The sequence below is a fragment of the Mesoplodon bidens genome (genome assembly GCF_964165515.1).
Source record: "Mesoplodon bidens genome assembly, chromosome: 15".
Classification (NCBI taxonomy): Eukaryota; Metazoa; Chordata; class Mammalia; order Artiodactyla; family Ziphiidae; genus Mesoplodon; species Mesoplodon bidens.
Genome location: NC_138171.1, coordinates 57,977,597 through 57,996,099, shown reverse-complemented (window position 1 = coordinate 57,996,099; position 18,503 = coordinate 57,977,597). Strand labels below are relative to the sequence as shown.

General features: G+C 51.9%; 2 protein-coding genes across 8 annotated transcripts in view; one reads left to right on the top strand and one right to left on the bottom strand.

Annotated features, from left to right (window-relative positions):
* The window catches only part of CIITA (class II major histocompatibility complex transactivator), a 42,230-nt gene extending 29,865 nt beyond the window's left edge, over positions 1–12,365 (top strand). For 3 of the 7 annotated variants that reach the window (XM_081256360.1, XM_081256359.1, XM_081256361.1), the window contains 7 exons: positions 2,279–2,359; positions 2,929–3,021; positions 4,260–4,346; positions 6,988–7,071; positions 7,249–7,332; positions 8,179–8,285; positions 8,838–12,365. In XM_081256360.1, coding sequence (XP_081112486.1) covers positions 2,279–2,359; positions 2,929–3,021; positions 4,260–4,346; positions 6,988–7,071; positions 7,249–7,332; positions 8,179–8,254 — 505 coding nt within the window. In that variant the 3' untranslated portion in view covers positions 8,255–8,285; positions 8,838–12,365. Of the gene's footprint in view, positions 1–2,278; positions 2,536–2,928; positions 3,022–4,259; positions 4,347–6,302; positions 6,392–6,987; positions 7,072–7,216; positions 7,333–8,178; positions 8,286–8,837 lie in introns of those variants that run through there. The other 4 variants (XM_081256362.1, XM_081256363.1, XM_081256364.1 and 1 more) reach the window with 4 other exon arrangements.
* A 260-nt stretch (positions 12,366–12,625) lies between these two features.
* Positions 12,626–18,503, bottom strand: part of DEXI (Dexi homolog) — a 12,398-nt gene continuing 6,520 nt past the window's right edge. Inside the window, exon 2 of the mRNA XM_081255941.1 lies at positions 12,626–13,447. The gene's annotated coding sequence lies outside the window, so the exon portion shown is untranslated. The remainder of the gene's footprint in view (positions 13,448–18,503) is intronic.

Here is an 18,503-nt window from a genome sequence, read left to right as displayed (position 1 = left end):
CTGTTGCTGCAACAAATGAAAAAGTTAAATTCATGTTAGGCCCTTGTTAGGGATCTAGAATCATCCAATGATTAAGAAGGAATTATTAAACAACTACAGTGTACTCAGTGCCATAATCTTATTAATTTCAAGAGCCACTCTGGGAGATAGTCATTATCTTCCCCATTTTACAGATGAGGAAACTGAGGCCTAGTGAGGTTAAGTAACTTGTCCAAGGTCCCCAGCTGGTCACCCACAAGCTGTCTGCTCTTCCTGATCACAGCTCCTGCCGTGCCCCAGAAAAAGCCAAGCGTTTCTTGTTTTGAACAGAGACAAGAGGCCAAATTTGTGCAGAGGTGAAAAATATTGCTGAAAAGAGGAACTGTATGAAAACAATCACCAAGGGCCCCTTCTGGCTTTGAATTATTTTTAGCTTAAAAAGCCCCTAGCTCAAGGTCGGAACTGTGCTCTGGGGAACAGCAGCCGTGGGGTAGAACAGCCCAGAACCCGGAGAGTAGCCACCTGCAGGCCAGAAGCCCTGAGAAAGTTCCGAGGAAAGAAGGAAGGAAGGAAAGGACTATTTTGGGCGTGAGACTGGCAGCCACCGCGCCGGGTACCCTGTAGATTTCATGTGCATGTAGATTAGGCCCCTCAGCCGCTCAGAACCCTGCAGGAGCTCTGCTGGTGGACGATTCTCCCCTGATTCAGCCCCCATTTACCTCTTCACCCTTGCCTCCTGCACTCTTTCCAGCCACGTGGGTCCTCTTAATGGTTTTCAACCTCACTAGGCATGGTCCGACCCCTGGGCCTTTGCACTGGCTGTGCCTTCCACCCAGGACACTCTTCCCCAGGTATCAGCATGGCCCACGCCCTCACTTTCTTCTAGTTTTCAGTGAGAGACGCCCTTTCTGACTCCTGTATTTAAAAGTACAGTTCTGCCCCGCTCACACTGTGCTTTTCTCTGTATCAATTATCTCCCACACCAGACAGTTTACTGATTTCTTTGATTACCTGTCTTGCCCCCTGGAATGTCAGCTCCACGAGGGCAATGATTTTTGTCTGTTTTGTTCATGGCTGTCTGCGTGACAGGTTTGATGGGCCTGGCACACAGTAGGCAAACAATTAATATTTGATAAATGAATTCCTTAATCTTTCCAAAAACCTCCTAAGATTGGGGCTAAATTTGAGAAGATTGAGACTCAGAGGTTAAGGGATTTGCCCAAAAAGCCCCACAGAAGCTAAGTGGTAGAGCCCAGATTCAAATCAGATTACGGATTCCCATCTTGTGACCTTTCATTGAGGCTAGTAGTTCCCAGACTTTGGGGTTTCAAAGACTGAGGATATTTCAGAGTGAATTTCAGTGACTATGTGCAGTTACCATCTTTTAATTTGTATCAAGTATGTTCATTCAAACAAGTGAAATAACTGCTGCTGACACCATAATTTTATTAAAAATGAACATTTTAATGTCAAAAAAGTTCAAAGGATATAAGTTCAGAATAAAAGACTGTTCTTTACACTGAGTACACTTAACCATATTTTAAAAACAGGGACTTCCCTGGCGGTCCAGTGGTTAAGACTCCGCACTTCCAAGGCAGGGGCCATGGGTTCAATCCCTGGTCGGGGAACTAAGATCTCACATGCTGCGTGGCATGGCCAAAAATTAAAAAAAAAAAAAAAAGAACAAAGAAAAAAAAAAACAAAATAGCCCTCTGTTGTCTTTATTTTTCTCATTCTCTCGAAATCTGGTCTAAATGTCCATCTAGGCTGTGTGACCTTGTATGAGTTAGTTAACCTCTCTGTGCCTCAGTTTCCCCATCTGTAAAATGGGGATAAGAATTGCTCTTAGCTCAGAGTCATTGTGAGGATTAAATGAGGTCTGATCTGAGTGATGGGCCCAGTGTGTTCCTGGCACATAAAAAGTGCTCAAGAAATGGTTCTATTTGTTGTTAAAAAGCAATGGCAAATAAGTAAACCATCTTTCTCATCACTGGTGGTGGTCCTCAGGCCAGCATTTGGGAACCACTTCCCCAGGCCAGGGTGGGAGAAGGGTGCATATGGATGTCAGCAGGAGTAAGAACTGGCTCCCCACTCAGAGATGAAAGATGGGGAGCCCCCTGCTGGGAGCCCAGCTGGCCTCTTGAGTGGGCTTTGTGAAATATGCCTGAAGCAGAAGGGATTGGGGTCCCACCAGGTGGAGCTGGGGGGAGGTAAGGCCTCATATGGGCCTGCCTTCTGTGGGGTCCAGTAGAGGGGCTATGACTGCTTCAGGGCCTTAACTCTGCTCTTTGCCTTCTAGGCTGGGCCCCATCTTGGGCCCTCAGGCTTTTCCCAAACTGGTGAAGAACCTTGAGGCCTTTTCTTCCCTTCAGCATCTGGAGTGAGTATAGACCCCGGAATCCCTCCTGGAGACCTTGGGCTTTGACAACTCCAAACCCTGGCCTTGTTTGTCCCTTTCTCTCTCTGTGTGTGTCCTGCTGCTTCCTCAGTGTGGCTGGTGTGAGTGACCAGATGCCCCCACTGCAGGGAAGCGATGGCAGAAGGAAATCGCCAACAATAAAAATAGGTTGAATCCTTTCGTGATCTTCGAAACTCTTTTCCCCTCATGTGCTGCTCCCAGCAATCCTATGGGGAGGCAGGGTCGGGGAACATGATCCCATTGTACAACTGAGGGCTCTAGAGGTTAAGGAAGTTGCCCCAGCTCACGGGGCTGCCAGGAAGGAAAACAGTGATTCAGGTCCATGGGCAGTTAGGGCCTTGTCCACTTGTTGGCCTGGCAGTCCCAGGTGATGATTTGCCCTCAAATGCTCGGAGCTGCAGCTGCATGTGGCCATGGTGTGTCCAGGGGTGGGAGCATGGGAGGAGGCCACTGCTGGGTCGGAGGGTGGGGGAGGATCGGCTGGCCTCCAGGGTGCTGGCTGATGGCCCCCCATCTGATTCCATCTGCAGCCTGGACTCTCTGAGCGAGAACAAGATCGGGGATGAGGGTGTCGCCCAGCTCTCAGCCACCTTCCCTCAGCTGAAGGCCCTGGAGACGCTCAAGTGAGTGCGCTGGGCAGGCCCTTCCTGCTGCATTTGTCCCCAAAGTCCAGCTTTTTTATTCTTTCATTCACTCATCCATTCAATCGTGCATTCGTTTAATCATCCACCCATTCATTCATTCATTCAATCATTTCTTTAATCAGCCATTCAACCAATCATTTATTCATTTAATCAACAAATACGTAAGAAGCACTTACTGTGTGCAGACACCATTCAAGGCCCTGGAGACCCAGCTTTAAACAAAGCAAAGCCCCTGACCTCAGGGATCTTCTAGACGCAGTAAACAAGCAAACAAGCATCCATAATTATGAAGTGTACAGTAATGAATGTGAGCAATGTTTAGTGAGAGGAAGACTGAGGAGGTGAGACAGGAGAGATAGATTAGGATTTATCAGTAAAATATTACTATCAAAATAGTGAATTTCTATTTAAAAAAACTTCTGGGTTTAGGAAATAGCAGATGGATATGATGCAGGAGGGTCAACATGATTTTTTACTGAACCTAAAGGGATCATCAAAATCTACCCACACTCTACTCTACAACCACGATCAGGGCAGCCACAGAACTCACCAGAATTCATTTAGGGATTTCCTTGATGGTAGGACACTGAGACTTATTAAGTAATTTATAGTGTTTAAGGAAACAGTGTGAGTAAGCTAGATTTCCCTCCCTTCGTCTTTCCTGACAGCCTTCCTCCCTCCCTCCATTTCCCTCTCTCTCCTACCTTTCCTTCCTTCCTTTTTTACCCCACTTAAACATTTTCTGAGCTCCTACTATGTGCTTGGCATGGCTGTAGGCACAGGGATAGAGTAATGAACAAAACAGACTCGACCCCTCACCTCGTGGAGTCCACGTCATTAAACAAATAATGTAAACCCTTATGTAATGACAGTGTTGAAAAGTGGTCCAAAGGGAAAAAATGGATGCTATAAAATCATAAAACAAGTGTGGGAGGGAGCGCGATCTCTGTCTCACCTGTATCCTCACCCCCATCATCCCACTCAGCCTCAGGGCGTGACTGCATCGTTTTACTGATTTAGCCCGTCTCCCCATAGCGCCCTCACACAGTTCAGCACCCACGACTCTCATCCAGGTAGAATGTCTTGTGCTTGCTGCCCTGGGATGCCCTGTGAGGAAGCAGGGGTTCCCAGCCCTGCCGGAGCCTGGGGTGATGGACACTGATGGGGAGGGGCATTCAGGTTTGGCCCTGAGCCCTCCCCTTGTTGTACTCCTGCAGTTTGTCCCAGAACAATATCACTGACTTGGGTGCCTGCAAGCTGGCCGAGGCCCTGCCCTTGCTGGCTGCGTCCCTCCTCAGGCTGAGGTGAGTGGGGCCCTCTGTTGGTCAGGTGCTGAGCTGGTGGGCTGGAGGGCGGGCAGAGAACCCCCTTGGTGCCAGCTGTAAGGTCCAACACTGGGACCCTGAAAGCAGTCACTACAGGCTGTTCTACCACATCAGTGTTGCACAACTTGGTGGGGGTAGGGAGTGGGGGGCACCGACCTAAAATCCAACATGAACACACACCCCTGGAGTTGGGTGATGCCACCGCCCTGAATGAGATTAGCAGCCCCTGGGGAAGGGCATCTGGCAAACTCTGGGCAAGTCACTTACTCATCCCAAGCCTCTGTTTCCTCATCTGGAAAATGGGTACCATGCCAATAGCCTATGGAAAGCGCTTGGTGCAATGCCTGGCTCTGGTGCTTAATAAATCTTGGTTCTCTTTCCCCAGGGCATGGCAGGACTGGGCCTTTTCCATGCCAGGGTGGTTTCTAGAATGCTGACTATGCACAGGTAGCCTTGGCTGGCTCTCGTCACGCACACATCAGTCCGTGCCTACACTGACACCTCTGGCAGGCCTTGGAATAGCACATTCTTGCTTTTGCTTACTTCCAGCCTGGTGCCTGGTGGTTCCCGGGGACTAATGGGTCCTTCCAGCCAGGGTCCCTGAGCGCAGCTGCATAGGTTGTGTGCTGTGCAGTCTGTAGTCTATGTGATTGGCACGCCCTAGAGTTGTGAGGGTATCTACTAATCTCTAATATCAACCATGGGCCAGAACCTGTGCTAGAAACTAGAGATACAGCTATGAACAAAACCAGGGTGGGTCTTGCTTTCAAGTTCCTTGCATAATAAATAAGTGAGTACGTGCATAAACAAAGTGTTTAAAACGCTGACTCGGGCCTCCCTGGTGGCGCAGTGGTTGAGAGTCCGCCTGCCGATGCAGGGGATACGGGTTCGTGCCCCGGTCTGGGAGGATCCCATATGCCGCGGAGCGGCTGGGCCCGTGAGCCATGGCCGCTGGGCCTGCGCGTCCGGAGCCTGTGCTCCGCAACGGGAGAGGCCACAACAGTGAGAGGCCCGCATACCACAAAAAGAAAAAAAAAAAAAAAAAAAAAAAAAAAAAACGCTGACTCATGCTGGGAATGAGGAAACTAACAAAGGCCCCAGAGGGTACCATAGGGAGTACTGAATTCACCAGGGAGGTCAGGAGACCCCTGAGGAGGTGACCCTCCCCCTTCTGTGGGATGCTCTCAGGGAAAAGCATTCCAGGGAGAGGGAACGGTAGAGGCAAAGGCCCTGAGGTGGGAAAGAGGTTGGGTCTTTGAGGGCCAGAAGGGGGGCCTCTGTGTCTGGCTATAGGGATTGAGGGACAGAGGGTGGGAGATAAGGTGGGAGAGGTCAGGGAAGGCCAGATCATGCAGGGAGACCCTTGCAGGCCAGGAGAGTGGTTGGGGGTTTTTCCATTGTGAATGGAGAAGCAGGTGGGGCATGTGGGAGTGATATGTGATCTGATTGACACTTTAAGAAACCTCATATTGGGAGTTCCCTGGTGGCCTACTGGTTAGGATTCCGGCTTTCACTGCTGTGACCTGGGTTCAGTCCCTGGTCGGGGAACTGAGATCCTGCAAGCTGTGCAGCATGGCCAAAAAAAAAAAAGAAACCTCATATTTTATGGACTGTAAGATGCCATCCATTTGTAAGACACCATTAAGAGGACAAAACGCTGCTAATTAAATGACATCCATTGATTATCAGACACATCCTGATCACAATGATTTTCAAATGTGAACATGTACATCTTGGCATCAATGAAATATGGGAAGAATCCTCTTCCTGTGGGTGAGGAAGGGTCTCCTGGTTCTAAGATCCACCCCAGGAAGGGATTGTAAAACCCCTACCTGGTTCCTGCCCTGGTACCGGCCGACCCATGACATCAGGGGTTCCTGGAGTTTAGCTTGAATCCACTTTGCTGCAGTGTAGACTTGCTGCTTTTACATGCAGCCCTGCAGTGTTGCTCTGAGGCTGAGTCAAGACAAAGTCACGGCCTTGAAATTAGAACCGTGGCTGCACCTGGCTTGTTAAAAGGACGCTCGTTAATGAAGGTACAGCTTAAGTTGGCACCAGCGACACCTGTCGTGCTATTTCTGACACTGCTGATGGTGACTGAATATACTATAGAAACCCGAGCCTGCCCAGTGACTCTGGGTTTCTCCTGCTATTCCCGATGCTGCCCCACCCCCCACAGTAACTTGTATAACCCTCACAAACCCCCTTGGGAGGTATAATAACCATAGTTAACACGTAGTTCATTCCACATGTCGGGAGCTGTTCTGGGTGTTTTACCAACACTAACTCATTTACTCCTCCCCACAATTACTCTATCATGCCCATTTTATGGAGGAGCAAACTGAGTCACAGGGGAGCTGAGTAACTCGCCAAAGATCAGACAGGCAGCAAGCCACAGAGCTGGGATTTGAACTTGGGCTGTTTCAGATGGGAAGCTACCTCCACTTAGTCCTGCTGCTTCCCTAAACTCACTGAGTGACCACAGAGAAGCAGCCTTAACTCCCTGGGCCTCAGTTTCCCCCTCTATTAAATGGGGCAGTAATCCCGGCTGGGTGTGGCTCTCCCCGGGCCCTGACCCCCCAGCACCCCCGGCCCCTGCCCTCACCTCTGTCTCCGGCAGCTTGTACAATAACTGCATCTGCGACGTGGGAGCCGAGAGCCTGGCACACGTGCTTCCAGACATGGCGTCCCTCCGGGTGCTGGAGTGAGTGTGGGAGCCTGGGCAGTGGGGGTGGGGCCAGGACTTGGGAGGACCAGGGTCTCCTGCTGGCATCATGGGAAGGGCTGGGCTGAGGTCTGGCTGTCGAGAGCGTGGTGATGACCTTGGTCTGGGGCTTGTTGGTCCCCAGGGCCAGGATCCACAATGGGTTTCTCTTCCCAGTGTCCAGTACAACAAGTTCACAGCTGCCGGGGCCCAGCAGCTCACTGCCAGCCTGAGAAAGTGCCCTCATGTGGAGAAGCTGGCGTAAGTCTCAGCAGTGGTGGAGGGCGAGTCAGTGTGTGGTTCACCCTGTGAGCCCTGAGCTCAAATCCCACTCTGTCCCTCACCAGCATTCAACCTTGGGCAAGCAGACACATCGACCCTCTGGACTCAGTTTCTTTTCTTCTTCCTTTTTTTTTTTTTTTTCTTCTGGCAACACTGCATGGTTTGCGGGATCTTAGTTCCCGGACCAGGGATTGAACCTGGGCCCTCAGCAGTGAGAGCGCCAAGTCCTATCCTAACCACTGGACCGCAGGGAAGTCCCTGGCCTCAGTTTCTTCGTCTGTATAATGGGAGTGACAATAATATTTACCCCCTATTTAAATATTTACATTTAAATTGTGGGGTTTAAATTTGTCAATATACTCAGAAGAGTGTCTGGTACACAAAAATGTTCTATATACTAGGCTGAACAATATGAAATCGCTTATATTCAACCATTTTTGACCTACACACCTGGCAATTTCATATGGTTGAAACTTATTTATTATTACATCACTATGATGTCTACTGTCCGGTACTGTACTTTATTGTCTTTCAAAGCACTTTTGTCTGCATACTCACTCATATCTTCTAGGAGGGATAGGGTGGCTCTTGTAAGACCCATTTTGCAGATGAGGAGAATAAGGCACAGATAGGTTAACTAACCTTTTTGAGATCACACAGCATGTCAGCGGCAGAATCAGTTTTTCAAAAGTGGTCTTGGGGCTCCTAGGCCTCTGGTGTCCCCATGACCCCACATTAGGCTAGGTGGGAGGAGGGATTTGGGGGCAGCTTGCGTTGGGGACACCCCCTCTCCTCTAACCTCTGTGTGCCATGCCCCCATCACAGGATGTGGACGCCCACCATCCCTTTTGGCGTCCAGGAACACCTGCAGCAGCTAGACTCAAGGATCATCCTGAGATGATCCAGGCTGTGCCTGGGACAAGGTAACTGAGGTGAGCTTGGAAGGGGAGAACCACGGGGGTCCCTGGGGACAGTGTCCTGTGAAGTCAGAATCCATAAAAGGTGGACGGGGCAGCAGGTGGGAGCTGGGTGACAACTCCTGAACCATGTGCCATCTGGGCCCACCCCGTATACCCCTGTGCTGGGCTCGGTGCGGTGTCTTCTAAAGGCTTTGAGGACTTGGGCTCTGAGGATCCTCCCTGTGGGCAGCCGTGGGACCCGGGGAAGGACAGGTGGGTCAGCCGTGCACGTCCCACAGCCCTCAGCATTGGGAAGGTCTGCCTTCGAGGACTCCCCAGCCATCCCGGCTGCTGTTTCAACCTGTCGGCTGCCCCGATGCCCGGCATTGTTTTCATAGGAATTTGCTCTACCAGTTTCCTGCCTCTCTCTGTGCGGATGACTGTCCCCTCACTTCCATGCTCCCCCGACCTGGGACATCCCCCTCCTCCATCCCTCCCATCCCCAATCTCGACCACACTTTATCCATGTGTTAAACTGCCCTGTCCTAAAGCTTCCTGATCTCCACCCATCCTGACCTCTCGCAGCATGTTCTCCGAGGACACTGACCATGCTGGACCCTGACCTGGTTATTTGTGGACACAGCTCTTCTTGGGCTGTTTCCCGTGAGCCTCGGCGTCCTGGTGCCCAGTCCTGGTGGCTCAGAGTCGGCCCCCGCCCAGCTGCGGAAAGGACCCATGGCCTGCTCTGCGAATAGACCCAGGCCCGGCCCTAGGCTCCTTCGGAGAGCAGGCTGATGTCAGCCCTGCTCAGCCACTGCAGCCCTGGCAGATGGGCCAGTGCCTGGTGGCAGCTGCTGTGCACCCAAGAGCCCTGAGGCATTCCCTGCAGTACACTGCAGACAGCTGTGGCCAGGCCAGAGAGAGGGATGAAGCAGCCACATCCCCACCTGCCCAGGTCCCTGCTGGCCTGGGGAGAAAGCACTGCTCCACGCTGCTCTCCTAAAGGGCAAGCTCTGAAGATACCAGCGACCATCCCCTGCCTGCTGATTTCCCAAACCGTGACCGGCTGGGATTCTACAGAAACTGCCCTCTGTCTCTGGGACTCACTGGTTTGCACTAACTTTGTTTGCCAAGGCCAAGTCTAGGCCTGGCCAGACACACTGGACCTTAGCAGGAAAAGAGCTGATGGTACACTAACAGAGGAGGGGAGGGGCGATGGACTGAAACCACGTCTACCTTTTAGCCTTCATTTCCTGTGTCTTTTTTCACTACATGATAAATGGCTCATTTAATCCCACGGGCAGGTCCTGTGTTTGAGTTTATACCGTGCTTACCATTTTGGATGCCCACTCTTCCGGCTAGCTAATGCATCACAAACCGCCCCAAAACGCAGTGGCTTAAAACAGCACACACATTTATTCTGCTCACACACCTGTCTTTGGGCAGGGCTTGGCAGGGACAGCTCGTCTCTGCCCCACTCAGTGTCAGCTGAGGTTGTCTGGAGGCTCAGTCACGCATATGTCTGGCACACGATGCTGCCCAGCGGCTGGGGGCCTTGGTTCCTCTAAGGAAGTGGCAGGGGGACTCTCCCTGTGGGCGAGTTTGGGCTTCCTCACAGCATGGTGGCTGCGTTGAAGGGTGATCACCCCAAGAGGAAGAGAGGTTGTGGGGGCAGAGGAGACCGAGACCATGGGGAACAGCCCTGCCCTTGCTGTAACCCAGCCTTAGAAGCTGTCACACAGCATCACTTCTGCCATATTCTACGGCAAGTTGACGGGGGCCCTTGCTCTCTTGCCCTCCCCACCCCCCTCAGCCCAACACACACAGCAGAGTCCACTTCGGCTCAAGTCCTGTCTTTCGGGAAAGGATTTCCTCTATGGCTTCCTACCATTCTTTGGAAAATTCATTATTTGGGGGTCAGCAAGGCTGAAGCACCGTGAGCCTTGCAGAGTGTTTTCCTCTGTTTCTGACCCTCTGCTCTACCCTGTGAGTCGTTTCTTAGCTGAGCTGGAATCCGGCCCTGGCCAAGGCAAGCCTGCAAGGGACTTGGCGGCTTTGCTGTCTACACAGAGAGCTGCCAGGTCGGCTGTTGTTGTTTTTCACTGGGGCACGGCTGGCTCGGTCAGAAGCCCTGATTTGGGACAACTTGGCCCTCTGCTGGTGGCTGTGGGAACTGTCTGTGCTCCAGTGCGCCAGCCCCGATGCCTGGTTCCTCAAACTCTCCTCCTCTTCCCAGTAAGTGGGTATTGGGGGTCGGGAGGGTCTGACCCCGCTGCCCCTCTGGCAGTCCTCACAGAAAGGTAGTGCCTTCCACCTTGGTCCAGTGGCTAAGGGCATCAGGCCATGTAGCTGGGCCATCACCCCTCAGGGTGTGCCTGCATTTGTGGACCTTGTAGAGTCCACGGAACTCCCCCTTGTGCAGCCACAGGAAGACAGTCTCCTTCTGATCCAGGCATCTACTGTACCCTTCAGCCAGGCGGGGTGGGCACAACTGTCCCCACTGCTTTTGGTCTGTTCAGAGGTGATAAAATGAGGTCAGAGGCTATAATTATTCATACTAATGACTTTAAATGATAGCTACCACTTATTAAATGAGTTGATACCTGTAAAGTGCTTATCACAGCACAAGGGACACAGTAAGTGCTCAATAAAGATTAGCAAGTATTATTACTTTGTGCCAAAGTGCTGAGCCAAAGTACTCACCGTGCTGAGCCCCACTCCCCCCATCAAGAGGGACCACGGTGTAGGGTCAGGCATCTCAGACTCTAGAGCTAGACTGCTTGGGCTCAGTGTCCAGCTCACCACTCACTTGTGCAAATTACTTCTCTGTGCCTCAGTCTCCTCATGCGTAAAATGGGTATAATCACAGTACCTTCTTCATGGGGTTACGTGGAGATTCAATGAGCAAATATGCTGAGAACAAGAGCCTGGCATCCAGTTCCCTACGTGTGGGCTGTCATTATTACACACATCCGTGTGTTTCATTCTCACCTCTGCCTGGAATGTTTTCCCAGCTCTTCACATGGCCTGCAGGACTCAGTTTACAGGACAGCTCCTCAGGACGGTAGTAAACGCAGACACCCCTCCCCCAGCCTATCCCGTTGCTAGTTTATCTTTTTCACACTTATTTGTTGTGTTGTCTGCTCTTGTCCTAGGATGTGAGCTCCAAGAGGGCAGGTAACCTGTCTGTTTGTTCATTGCTCTGCAGAGGCACCCTCTGCACCCAGCAAGGTGCCTGCACATAGTAAGGGCTCAATAAATGTTTGTGGAATGAACGAATAATCCTCACCACAACTTTGCTTTCTTTGTTTGCTGTATTCATGCCACAAATATATAGTGACACCGTGGTGTACTCAATAAAATGCTCAAGGCCCCTGCTCTGTTAAATCTTGCATTTTAGTAAATTTAAAAAACTCCCTGGGCAGGGCTGTCGGGTGTGGTTGGGCAGTCTGTGCACGGCACAAGGTGCCTGGACAAGGGAGCAAATGGGGGCTGCAATCCAGTCTGGGCTCTGCTTGCCAAGCTGTGAGTCCTGGTGTGGAGCAGTGTCTGCCCAGAGGGGCACCTTTGTCATTAACACAAACTCATCTTATGAGGTGGGTAAATGACTGGCCCCATTTCACAGATGTGACTTGCCTAAGGTCACACTCCTGTAAAAGAGGGAGTCAAGATACAAACTCCACTTCTGACTTCTCTGGAGGGTCACTCTGCAGGCATAGGCACCGGGTGCTGGAATTGCTCCCCATTTGCTGGGTGGGAGAAGTGATGCCCAGAGGAATCAAGGCAGCTGACGTCTGGAGTCACACTGTCCATTGACGGCATGATCCCACGTTCAGTGGACTTCAAGGCCATCCACCTTTTAAACCCTTGCCTTTCCCCTCAGGCCTCTCTCCCAAAGAAATGTCTCCCTTCTCCCGCTCCCCTTTGTCTTGAATGTCTTCCAGTTCACATTTCTTAGCAACCCTACTTAGAATCACATGAAGACAGGTGGTATGTAACTGCCTTCTCTTGAGTTCTGCTGGACCTCTCCTCTCCCACACCTTGGTCTCCTCACCTGTAGAATGGAGCTGACCACCCATTCCTTGTTCAACACAGTATGTACGTGAAGGTACTTTGAAAAGCATCAGCTGTTCTGCAAACGGGGAGAATTACTGCACGTGGACCCAACTTCAGTCGTTCGTTTGCTCCTTCCCTCACCCGCCCACTCCCCTCACCTTTAGGGGAGATCTACCATGTGCCCAGCACAGGGGATCCCCACCTCCGGCTGCTCTGGGATTCAGGCCTGATTTTCAGCTTGGCCGCCAGGCCTTTCCCTCCACAACCAAGGTGGGCCCTTGCTTGTCAGGCTCGTGGAAGCCGGGAAGGGGCCGGGTTGGGACTCCGACACCAACGCAACTTGGACAGACTCTCCAAACCCCACTGGATCTCCAACTGGGGAGGCCCTGACCCTTCTGCCCTTTGTCAACCATGAGGCTCTGTGGACTCCTTTCCAGAATCTCAAAGGAAAAGAACAGAACAAACACCCGCCAACCCCCGCAGGGCCCCAGGGGTTGGAGTTGCATACATTTTTTTAATTGAAAGAAGTTAGCCTCCTATGTATTGCTTTGACAGGTTTATCGAAGTCAAGTATTCATACCACTCACATTTTCGAAAAATATTTCTGGCTGGAGGAGCGCTGTCCCCGTTGCAATGTATCAGTTCTGGCAACTTGATGGAGAGCAAACAATCTGAAATGAATGAGTCAAAACCCCACCCTCGGCCCCCCAGGCGTTCTTCTTTTCCTCTGAGTCACTCTCTGAAACAGTCGCTGCATCTAAGCCCGGCCTCGGGCCAAACCCCGTTGCGCTTAGAGCTCCACGGGCATCAAACAGAGCTGGGAGTCGCTTTTGTGTGTGAAGTGTCCGCTCCGAAGATTAAGTGGGAGAAGCAGATGCAGTCGGGGGTGAAGAGCAGGGAGGCAGACTCTGGCTGGGTTCCTGTAAACATCCATTGCAACGGCGAAAGCTCGGAAGCCAAGGCAAGGCCGTTTGCGCGACGCTGCAGGCGGGCAAGTTCTCCTGGCACCCCTGCCTTACCCTTTGGACAGGGGCACGTGCCTTCTGGACCTCGGCACCCAGTCTCAATCTCTCTGTCCCACCATCCTGGGTCTGGACGGGCACTTCTCTGTTGGCACAGGGCTTTTGAGGGGAGCAGGCCTAACAAGAAGGACAAAGGGGCGTTACCAGCACAGAAGCACCGCCCCACCACCCAATTGGAGGCTCGAATTTGGGGAACCACCAGAAACCTCAGGCGGGGGGTGTTGTCCTATAATTTTTTATTAAAAAAAATTTTATGAGTGTGTCCGATTTCTAAGGACCCTAGGCTGGAGAAGCGGTGCAATTTCACCTGGGAGAGGAAGGACTGTCACTATCTTGGGAGATAATCCCCAGGAGGGGGATCCTGGGACCTGAGGAAGGAGGGCAGCCTGCTCCAGGGTCACCCGGGGTCTGCTGGCTTACTTGAGCTCTAGGGCAGCTGAGTCAGCTCTGGGGGGTGGGCAGGGCTTGGCGGCAGCTCCCACCTTGCCCGGAAAATGCTTCGCAGCCTACAGGAAGGCTGTGGCCACAGCCAAGCTACCCAGCAGCCCCACTTGGCTCGTTCTCCCAGGACACGGCATCATCCCCAGTGCCTGGCTCCCCGCAGGTCCTCACTTACTGTCCCTTTCTCTCTCTAGGTCCAGCCGGGTGCTGATATGTTTGCAGCATCTCGTATTCCCACGCCCACCCTCCTTACAGCCCCCACAAGTCCTGCCCCAGTTCTGAGCCTCACCTCTGCCAGCTCAGCCTACTTCCGCAAATGTCATTGAGCATCAGATAAAACGTATACATTAAACACAACATGTATTATTGTTCATCAGGCGCTGCTGATATTTGGGGCAGGACAATTATCTGATGAGGTGGGGGCGGGGTGGGGGGTGGGACCCGTTCTGGGCCCTGCAGGAGTTTAGCAGCATCCCTGGTCGCTGACTGCTAAGTGCCAGTAGCATTCCCAGTCCCTGTGACAACTAAAAATGCCCCCTCACCCCATTTCCAGGGGCCACCCAATGGGGCAGAACTGCTTCCACTGAGAACCATGAATCTCCCCATTTTATAGGCTAAGAAACAGAGGTTCAGAGAAGCCAAGTGACCTGTCTAAAGCTGCATAACTCTGACAAGCAGGGCTGGCAGTGGACCAGTGACAGCGATGCAAACAATCACAGTCAGGGCAGCTACCACTTCCTGAGCTTTTACTGTGTGCCACGAGCCCTAGGCAGAGCATAGGTGCCTCACCCCATTTCCTCCACTCACCCTCCCGAGGCAGACTGACCTGGCAGCTTCCACCTGCAGGGACACCCCTCCTTGCCTGAGGCCTCTCCACCTCTAGAGCCTGCTTGGGCCCCAGCCTGCAAGTGCAGGCAGAGCTCCCCACAGCTGCCTTCCAACCAGTGATGGCCAGAAAGCTGGTGGATCAATACCCCAGCTCTCTCACCCGGCAGCTGGGATGACTCTGAGGCATATTCTCCATCTACACCGGTTCCCAGAGATCCTGAGCAGGACTGAGCCCAGGGCTGCGGTGGTAACCTGCTAGATGACACATCCCTTCCCTGTCTCACTGCCCCCCTCCCCACCAGTAGTTCCTGGCATCACCTCCCAAGTAAACAATTTGTACTTGAACCCTCGTCCCAGGGTCTGCTCCCCGGAGAGCATGCTTGAGATGGAGCATTACAAAGGCCATTTCGTTCAACCCTCCTAACACCCCAGGAGTTAGGTACTATAATGATTCCATTTTACAGATGAAGACACTAAGGTTCAGAGAGGGTAAGAAACTTGTCTAAGGATGCTCAGCTCTCCAGGGCTTTGTCCTACTGGAGATCTTAAACACTACATAATCTCATACCTCCTGTGTGCCATGTCCTGAGCTGAGCACTGGGGACCCTGAGATGAGTGCAGCCTCTGCCTTTGACACACAATCTAGTGAGCAATTTTAGCCCAAGTTAACACACTGACGCCAGGAAGAAACACAGGAGATGGATGGAGCCCAGTCTGGGGAAGGCTGTGCACGAAGGACACGCCAGGTAGAGGGAGGGCTGGTGATCAGGTCCTGGAACCTCCTGTAGTTTGGTTTGGGGTGAAGAGAAAGGGGTTGAAGGCTGGCCATGGGGGAGACATGGCTGGAGAGGTGAGCAGGGGCCAAATCGGCCAAGTTTCTTGTGTCCTCTGCCAGATTCATCTCCTAAGGTCAGCTAGGAACATGCCCTTCCACTACTCAGAGATCTTCCTCGGCTCCCACTGATGACACATGCAAGTCCTCTCATCCTTGGGCCCCATCCGGTCTCCCCACTGGACGTGGTAGGCGGGAGGGGAAGCTGGGGCTAAACCAGAGCATCGGAAAGCTCGGCCCTCCAGAAAGGTGTTCGTGGGTTCCCCTCCTGTCCTGCCAGGAGCCCACCTTTGGCTGACCTCCCTCCTCCAAGGAGACTCTGGTGTTCCCTGTTGGGGTCAGCAGTGGTGCTGCCGAGAGCCCTGGCATCCAGGAAACTGGAGCAGAACTGTTTATTTCGATACAGCATTACCAGGGCTCACTGCTAACTCTCCAAGGCAGGGGATGGTACTTGAGCCCATCTCAGACTTGGGCGGAAGGGCTGTTAAAGAACATGGGACCACCCCTTGTAACAGGGACTCACTCCCCTTCCAATGCTCGTGATAGCAAACAGCATTGAGTTCCAGGCAAGCGTCAGTCTGGCTGGCGCGACTCTGTCACACGTGCTAACCTCCGATGGGAACAGGTGCAGAGCCTTGCAGGTGCCGGCTCCAGCTGGAATTCACTAACGCCCTCTTGTTCTCATTGTTTATCTGTAGGGTCACCTTCTATTTATGGCGAATGATGCCAGTTTTCCATTTCTGATAGTAATACTATAAAGTTCCTCTTTTTCCACATCATTAATTTCACTTTTAAAAAAGCCTCCAGTTTAAAGACAATAACTGCATAGATAACAGTTCAGGCAATGAGCAGATGGAGCAAAAATTGTTGATGGTGTCATATGAGGTTTGGGAGACCCTGATCTGAGCTGGTCACTCCGCAGAGAATGAAAGGGCCCAGAGAGGGCGGTGACCTGACCTAAGCCACACAGCACACTGAGGACAGAGATGTGGCCCCAGGGCTCTGTATCTGTGGCTGGAGGATGTCCTGGGTCCTCTCCTCTGTGCCACACACCACGGCTGTTAAAGGTCAATCCCTTTGTTCCTTTGACTTACAGGTCTGGTCTCATAGCAAACCAGCTGACATTTATCAAGTACTTGTGCTTACCTTGCACTATCTGCTTTAACTCATGGCTTAGCTCATTTGTTCCTCAAAACAACCCTAGGAGGTGGGGCCAAGGAGGACCATCATCCCTGAATTTCAGATGGGGCTCAGAGAGGTTACGCTTGTGACCGAGCAATGTCACACAGCTCATAAACGGCAGAGCCAGGGTTTGAACCTCCGTGGTGTGACACAACGTCTATCTCAGTTCCTCTCAGCATCTAGTTCATCTCTTTCCTTGGGCATCAGAAGCCCCGGGCTGAGAAGCATCCTGAGGCTGCAGCTTAGGAGTCCAGGCAGTGGATTCTCCAACCTCCTAACATCCTTAGAGCACGACTCAACAGCTATTGGCTTTGGCTGTTTTTTCTTTCTTTCTGAAACTGTAACCTTTCATTCCAAGCCACTCCCCAGAGCTGGACAGGAGTGGCTGGCTGACTGGTTTGTCATCAGAATGACAGTTGGGCACTTGATCCATTTTAAGAAGCAATGTCTCAGCTGAATACCTCTGTGGAGATGCTGCCTAGTTTGATTTGGCTTAAGGGAGAAAATGACCTTGTGTCTTAAAGGTGCTGGTGGGATGATGCTCTGGACCTGTTGGAAGAGGATTCTTTTTGCAGTTGGGCCATCCCATCGTCCTGCTCCTATGGGGTTATCACAGCCCTCGGGCTCCTTCGAAGGCTGCCCACACAGACACACCCTCCTTGGTAACTGGCCCTCACACAGAGGAAGGGGGCCTGAGAAAGGGGAAGGCTTCCTGGGCCAAGCCCCCTCTGGGTGTGACACGCCACCAACACTGATGGCATCATTAAGAACCGACGAGGCGACCATCAGCAGCTCATCTAATGCGCACGAGCCCTTCAGCAGCTACTAACTGCTATCCTCCCCATTTTACAGAGAAGGAAACTGAGGCTTGGGAGGTGAAGTCACTCGTCCAAGGTGTTGGTGGAGCTGGGATTTAAACCCAAGTCTGTCTGACTTCAAAGCCTCGAAGCACCAGTCTTAGGGGGTACATGGCGATGGCCTGAGATAACACTGAGACACACCCAGTGAGCTAGTGATTGGCTTTTTGGTTCTTAGCCAATCTTTATGATTACTTGGACAAGAAAGTTTCACTTTGGTTCCGGAGTTTATCATGTGACAGTTGCTGACTTTTTTTTTTTTTTTTTTTTTTTTTGCGGTAGGCGGGCCTCTCACTGTTGTGGCCTCTCCCCTTGCAGAGCACAGGCTCCGGATGCGCAGGCTCAGCAGCCATGGCTCACGGGCCCAGCCGCTCCGCGGCATGTGGGATCCTCCCAGACCGGGGCACGAACCCGTGTCCCCTGCATCGGCAGGCGGACTCCCAACCACTGCGCCACCAGGGAAGCCCGCTAACCTGACTTTTTAACAAAGAACCAGGGGCCCTGCGCCTTTAGGTGGCTTCAGTATTTGGCCAGAAGTTAATGACTTTGGCACTTAGTATTTTTATCCACGCCAAGTGATGCTGGTTTTCTCTTTTCAGTGACATAAACATTCTTTTAAAAAATAAATTCACACACAAAAAGTAGATTTTTAAAAAAGGAAGCACTAAAACGAGCGTACTTAAACTATAAAGGGAAGAACAGTAACTTTGCAGTGGAGAGAGCTGGCAGACAAGACCTTAGCCAAGTGGTCAGCATTAACATCACCAGTAATGAGGCTGACAGACATCACGTGTCCCCCAATACGATGCACTCAGGACACACACTCACTCCTCTGTGGTATTCCTGCCAAAAGTGCACCATCTGAATCTAAACTCAAGAGTAAACATCAGACAAACCCAAACTGAGAGAAAATCTACAAAATACCAGACTTGTATTCTTGGACTTCCCTGGCAGTCCAGTGGTTAAGACTCTGTGCTTCCACTGCAGAGGGCGTAGGTTCGATCCCTGGTCGGGGAACTAAGATCCCACATGC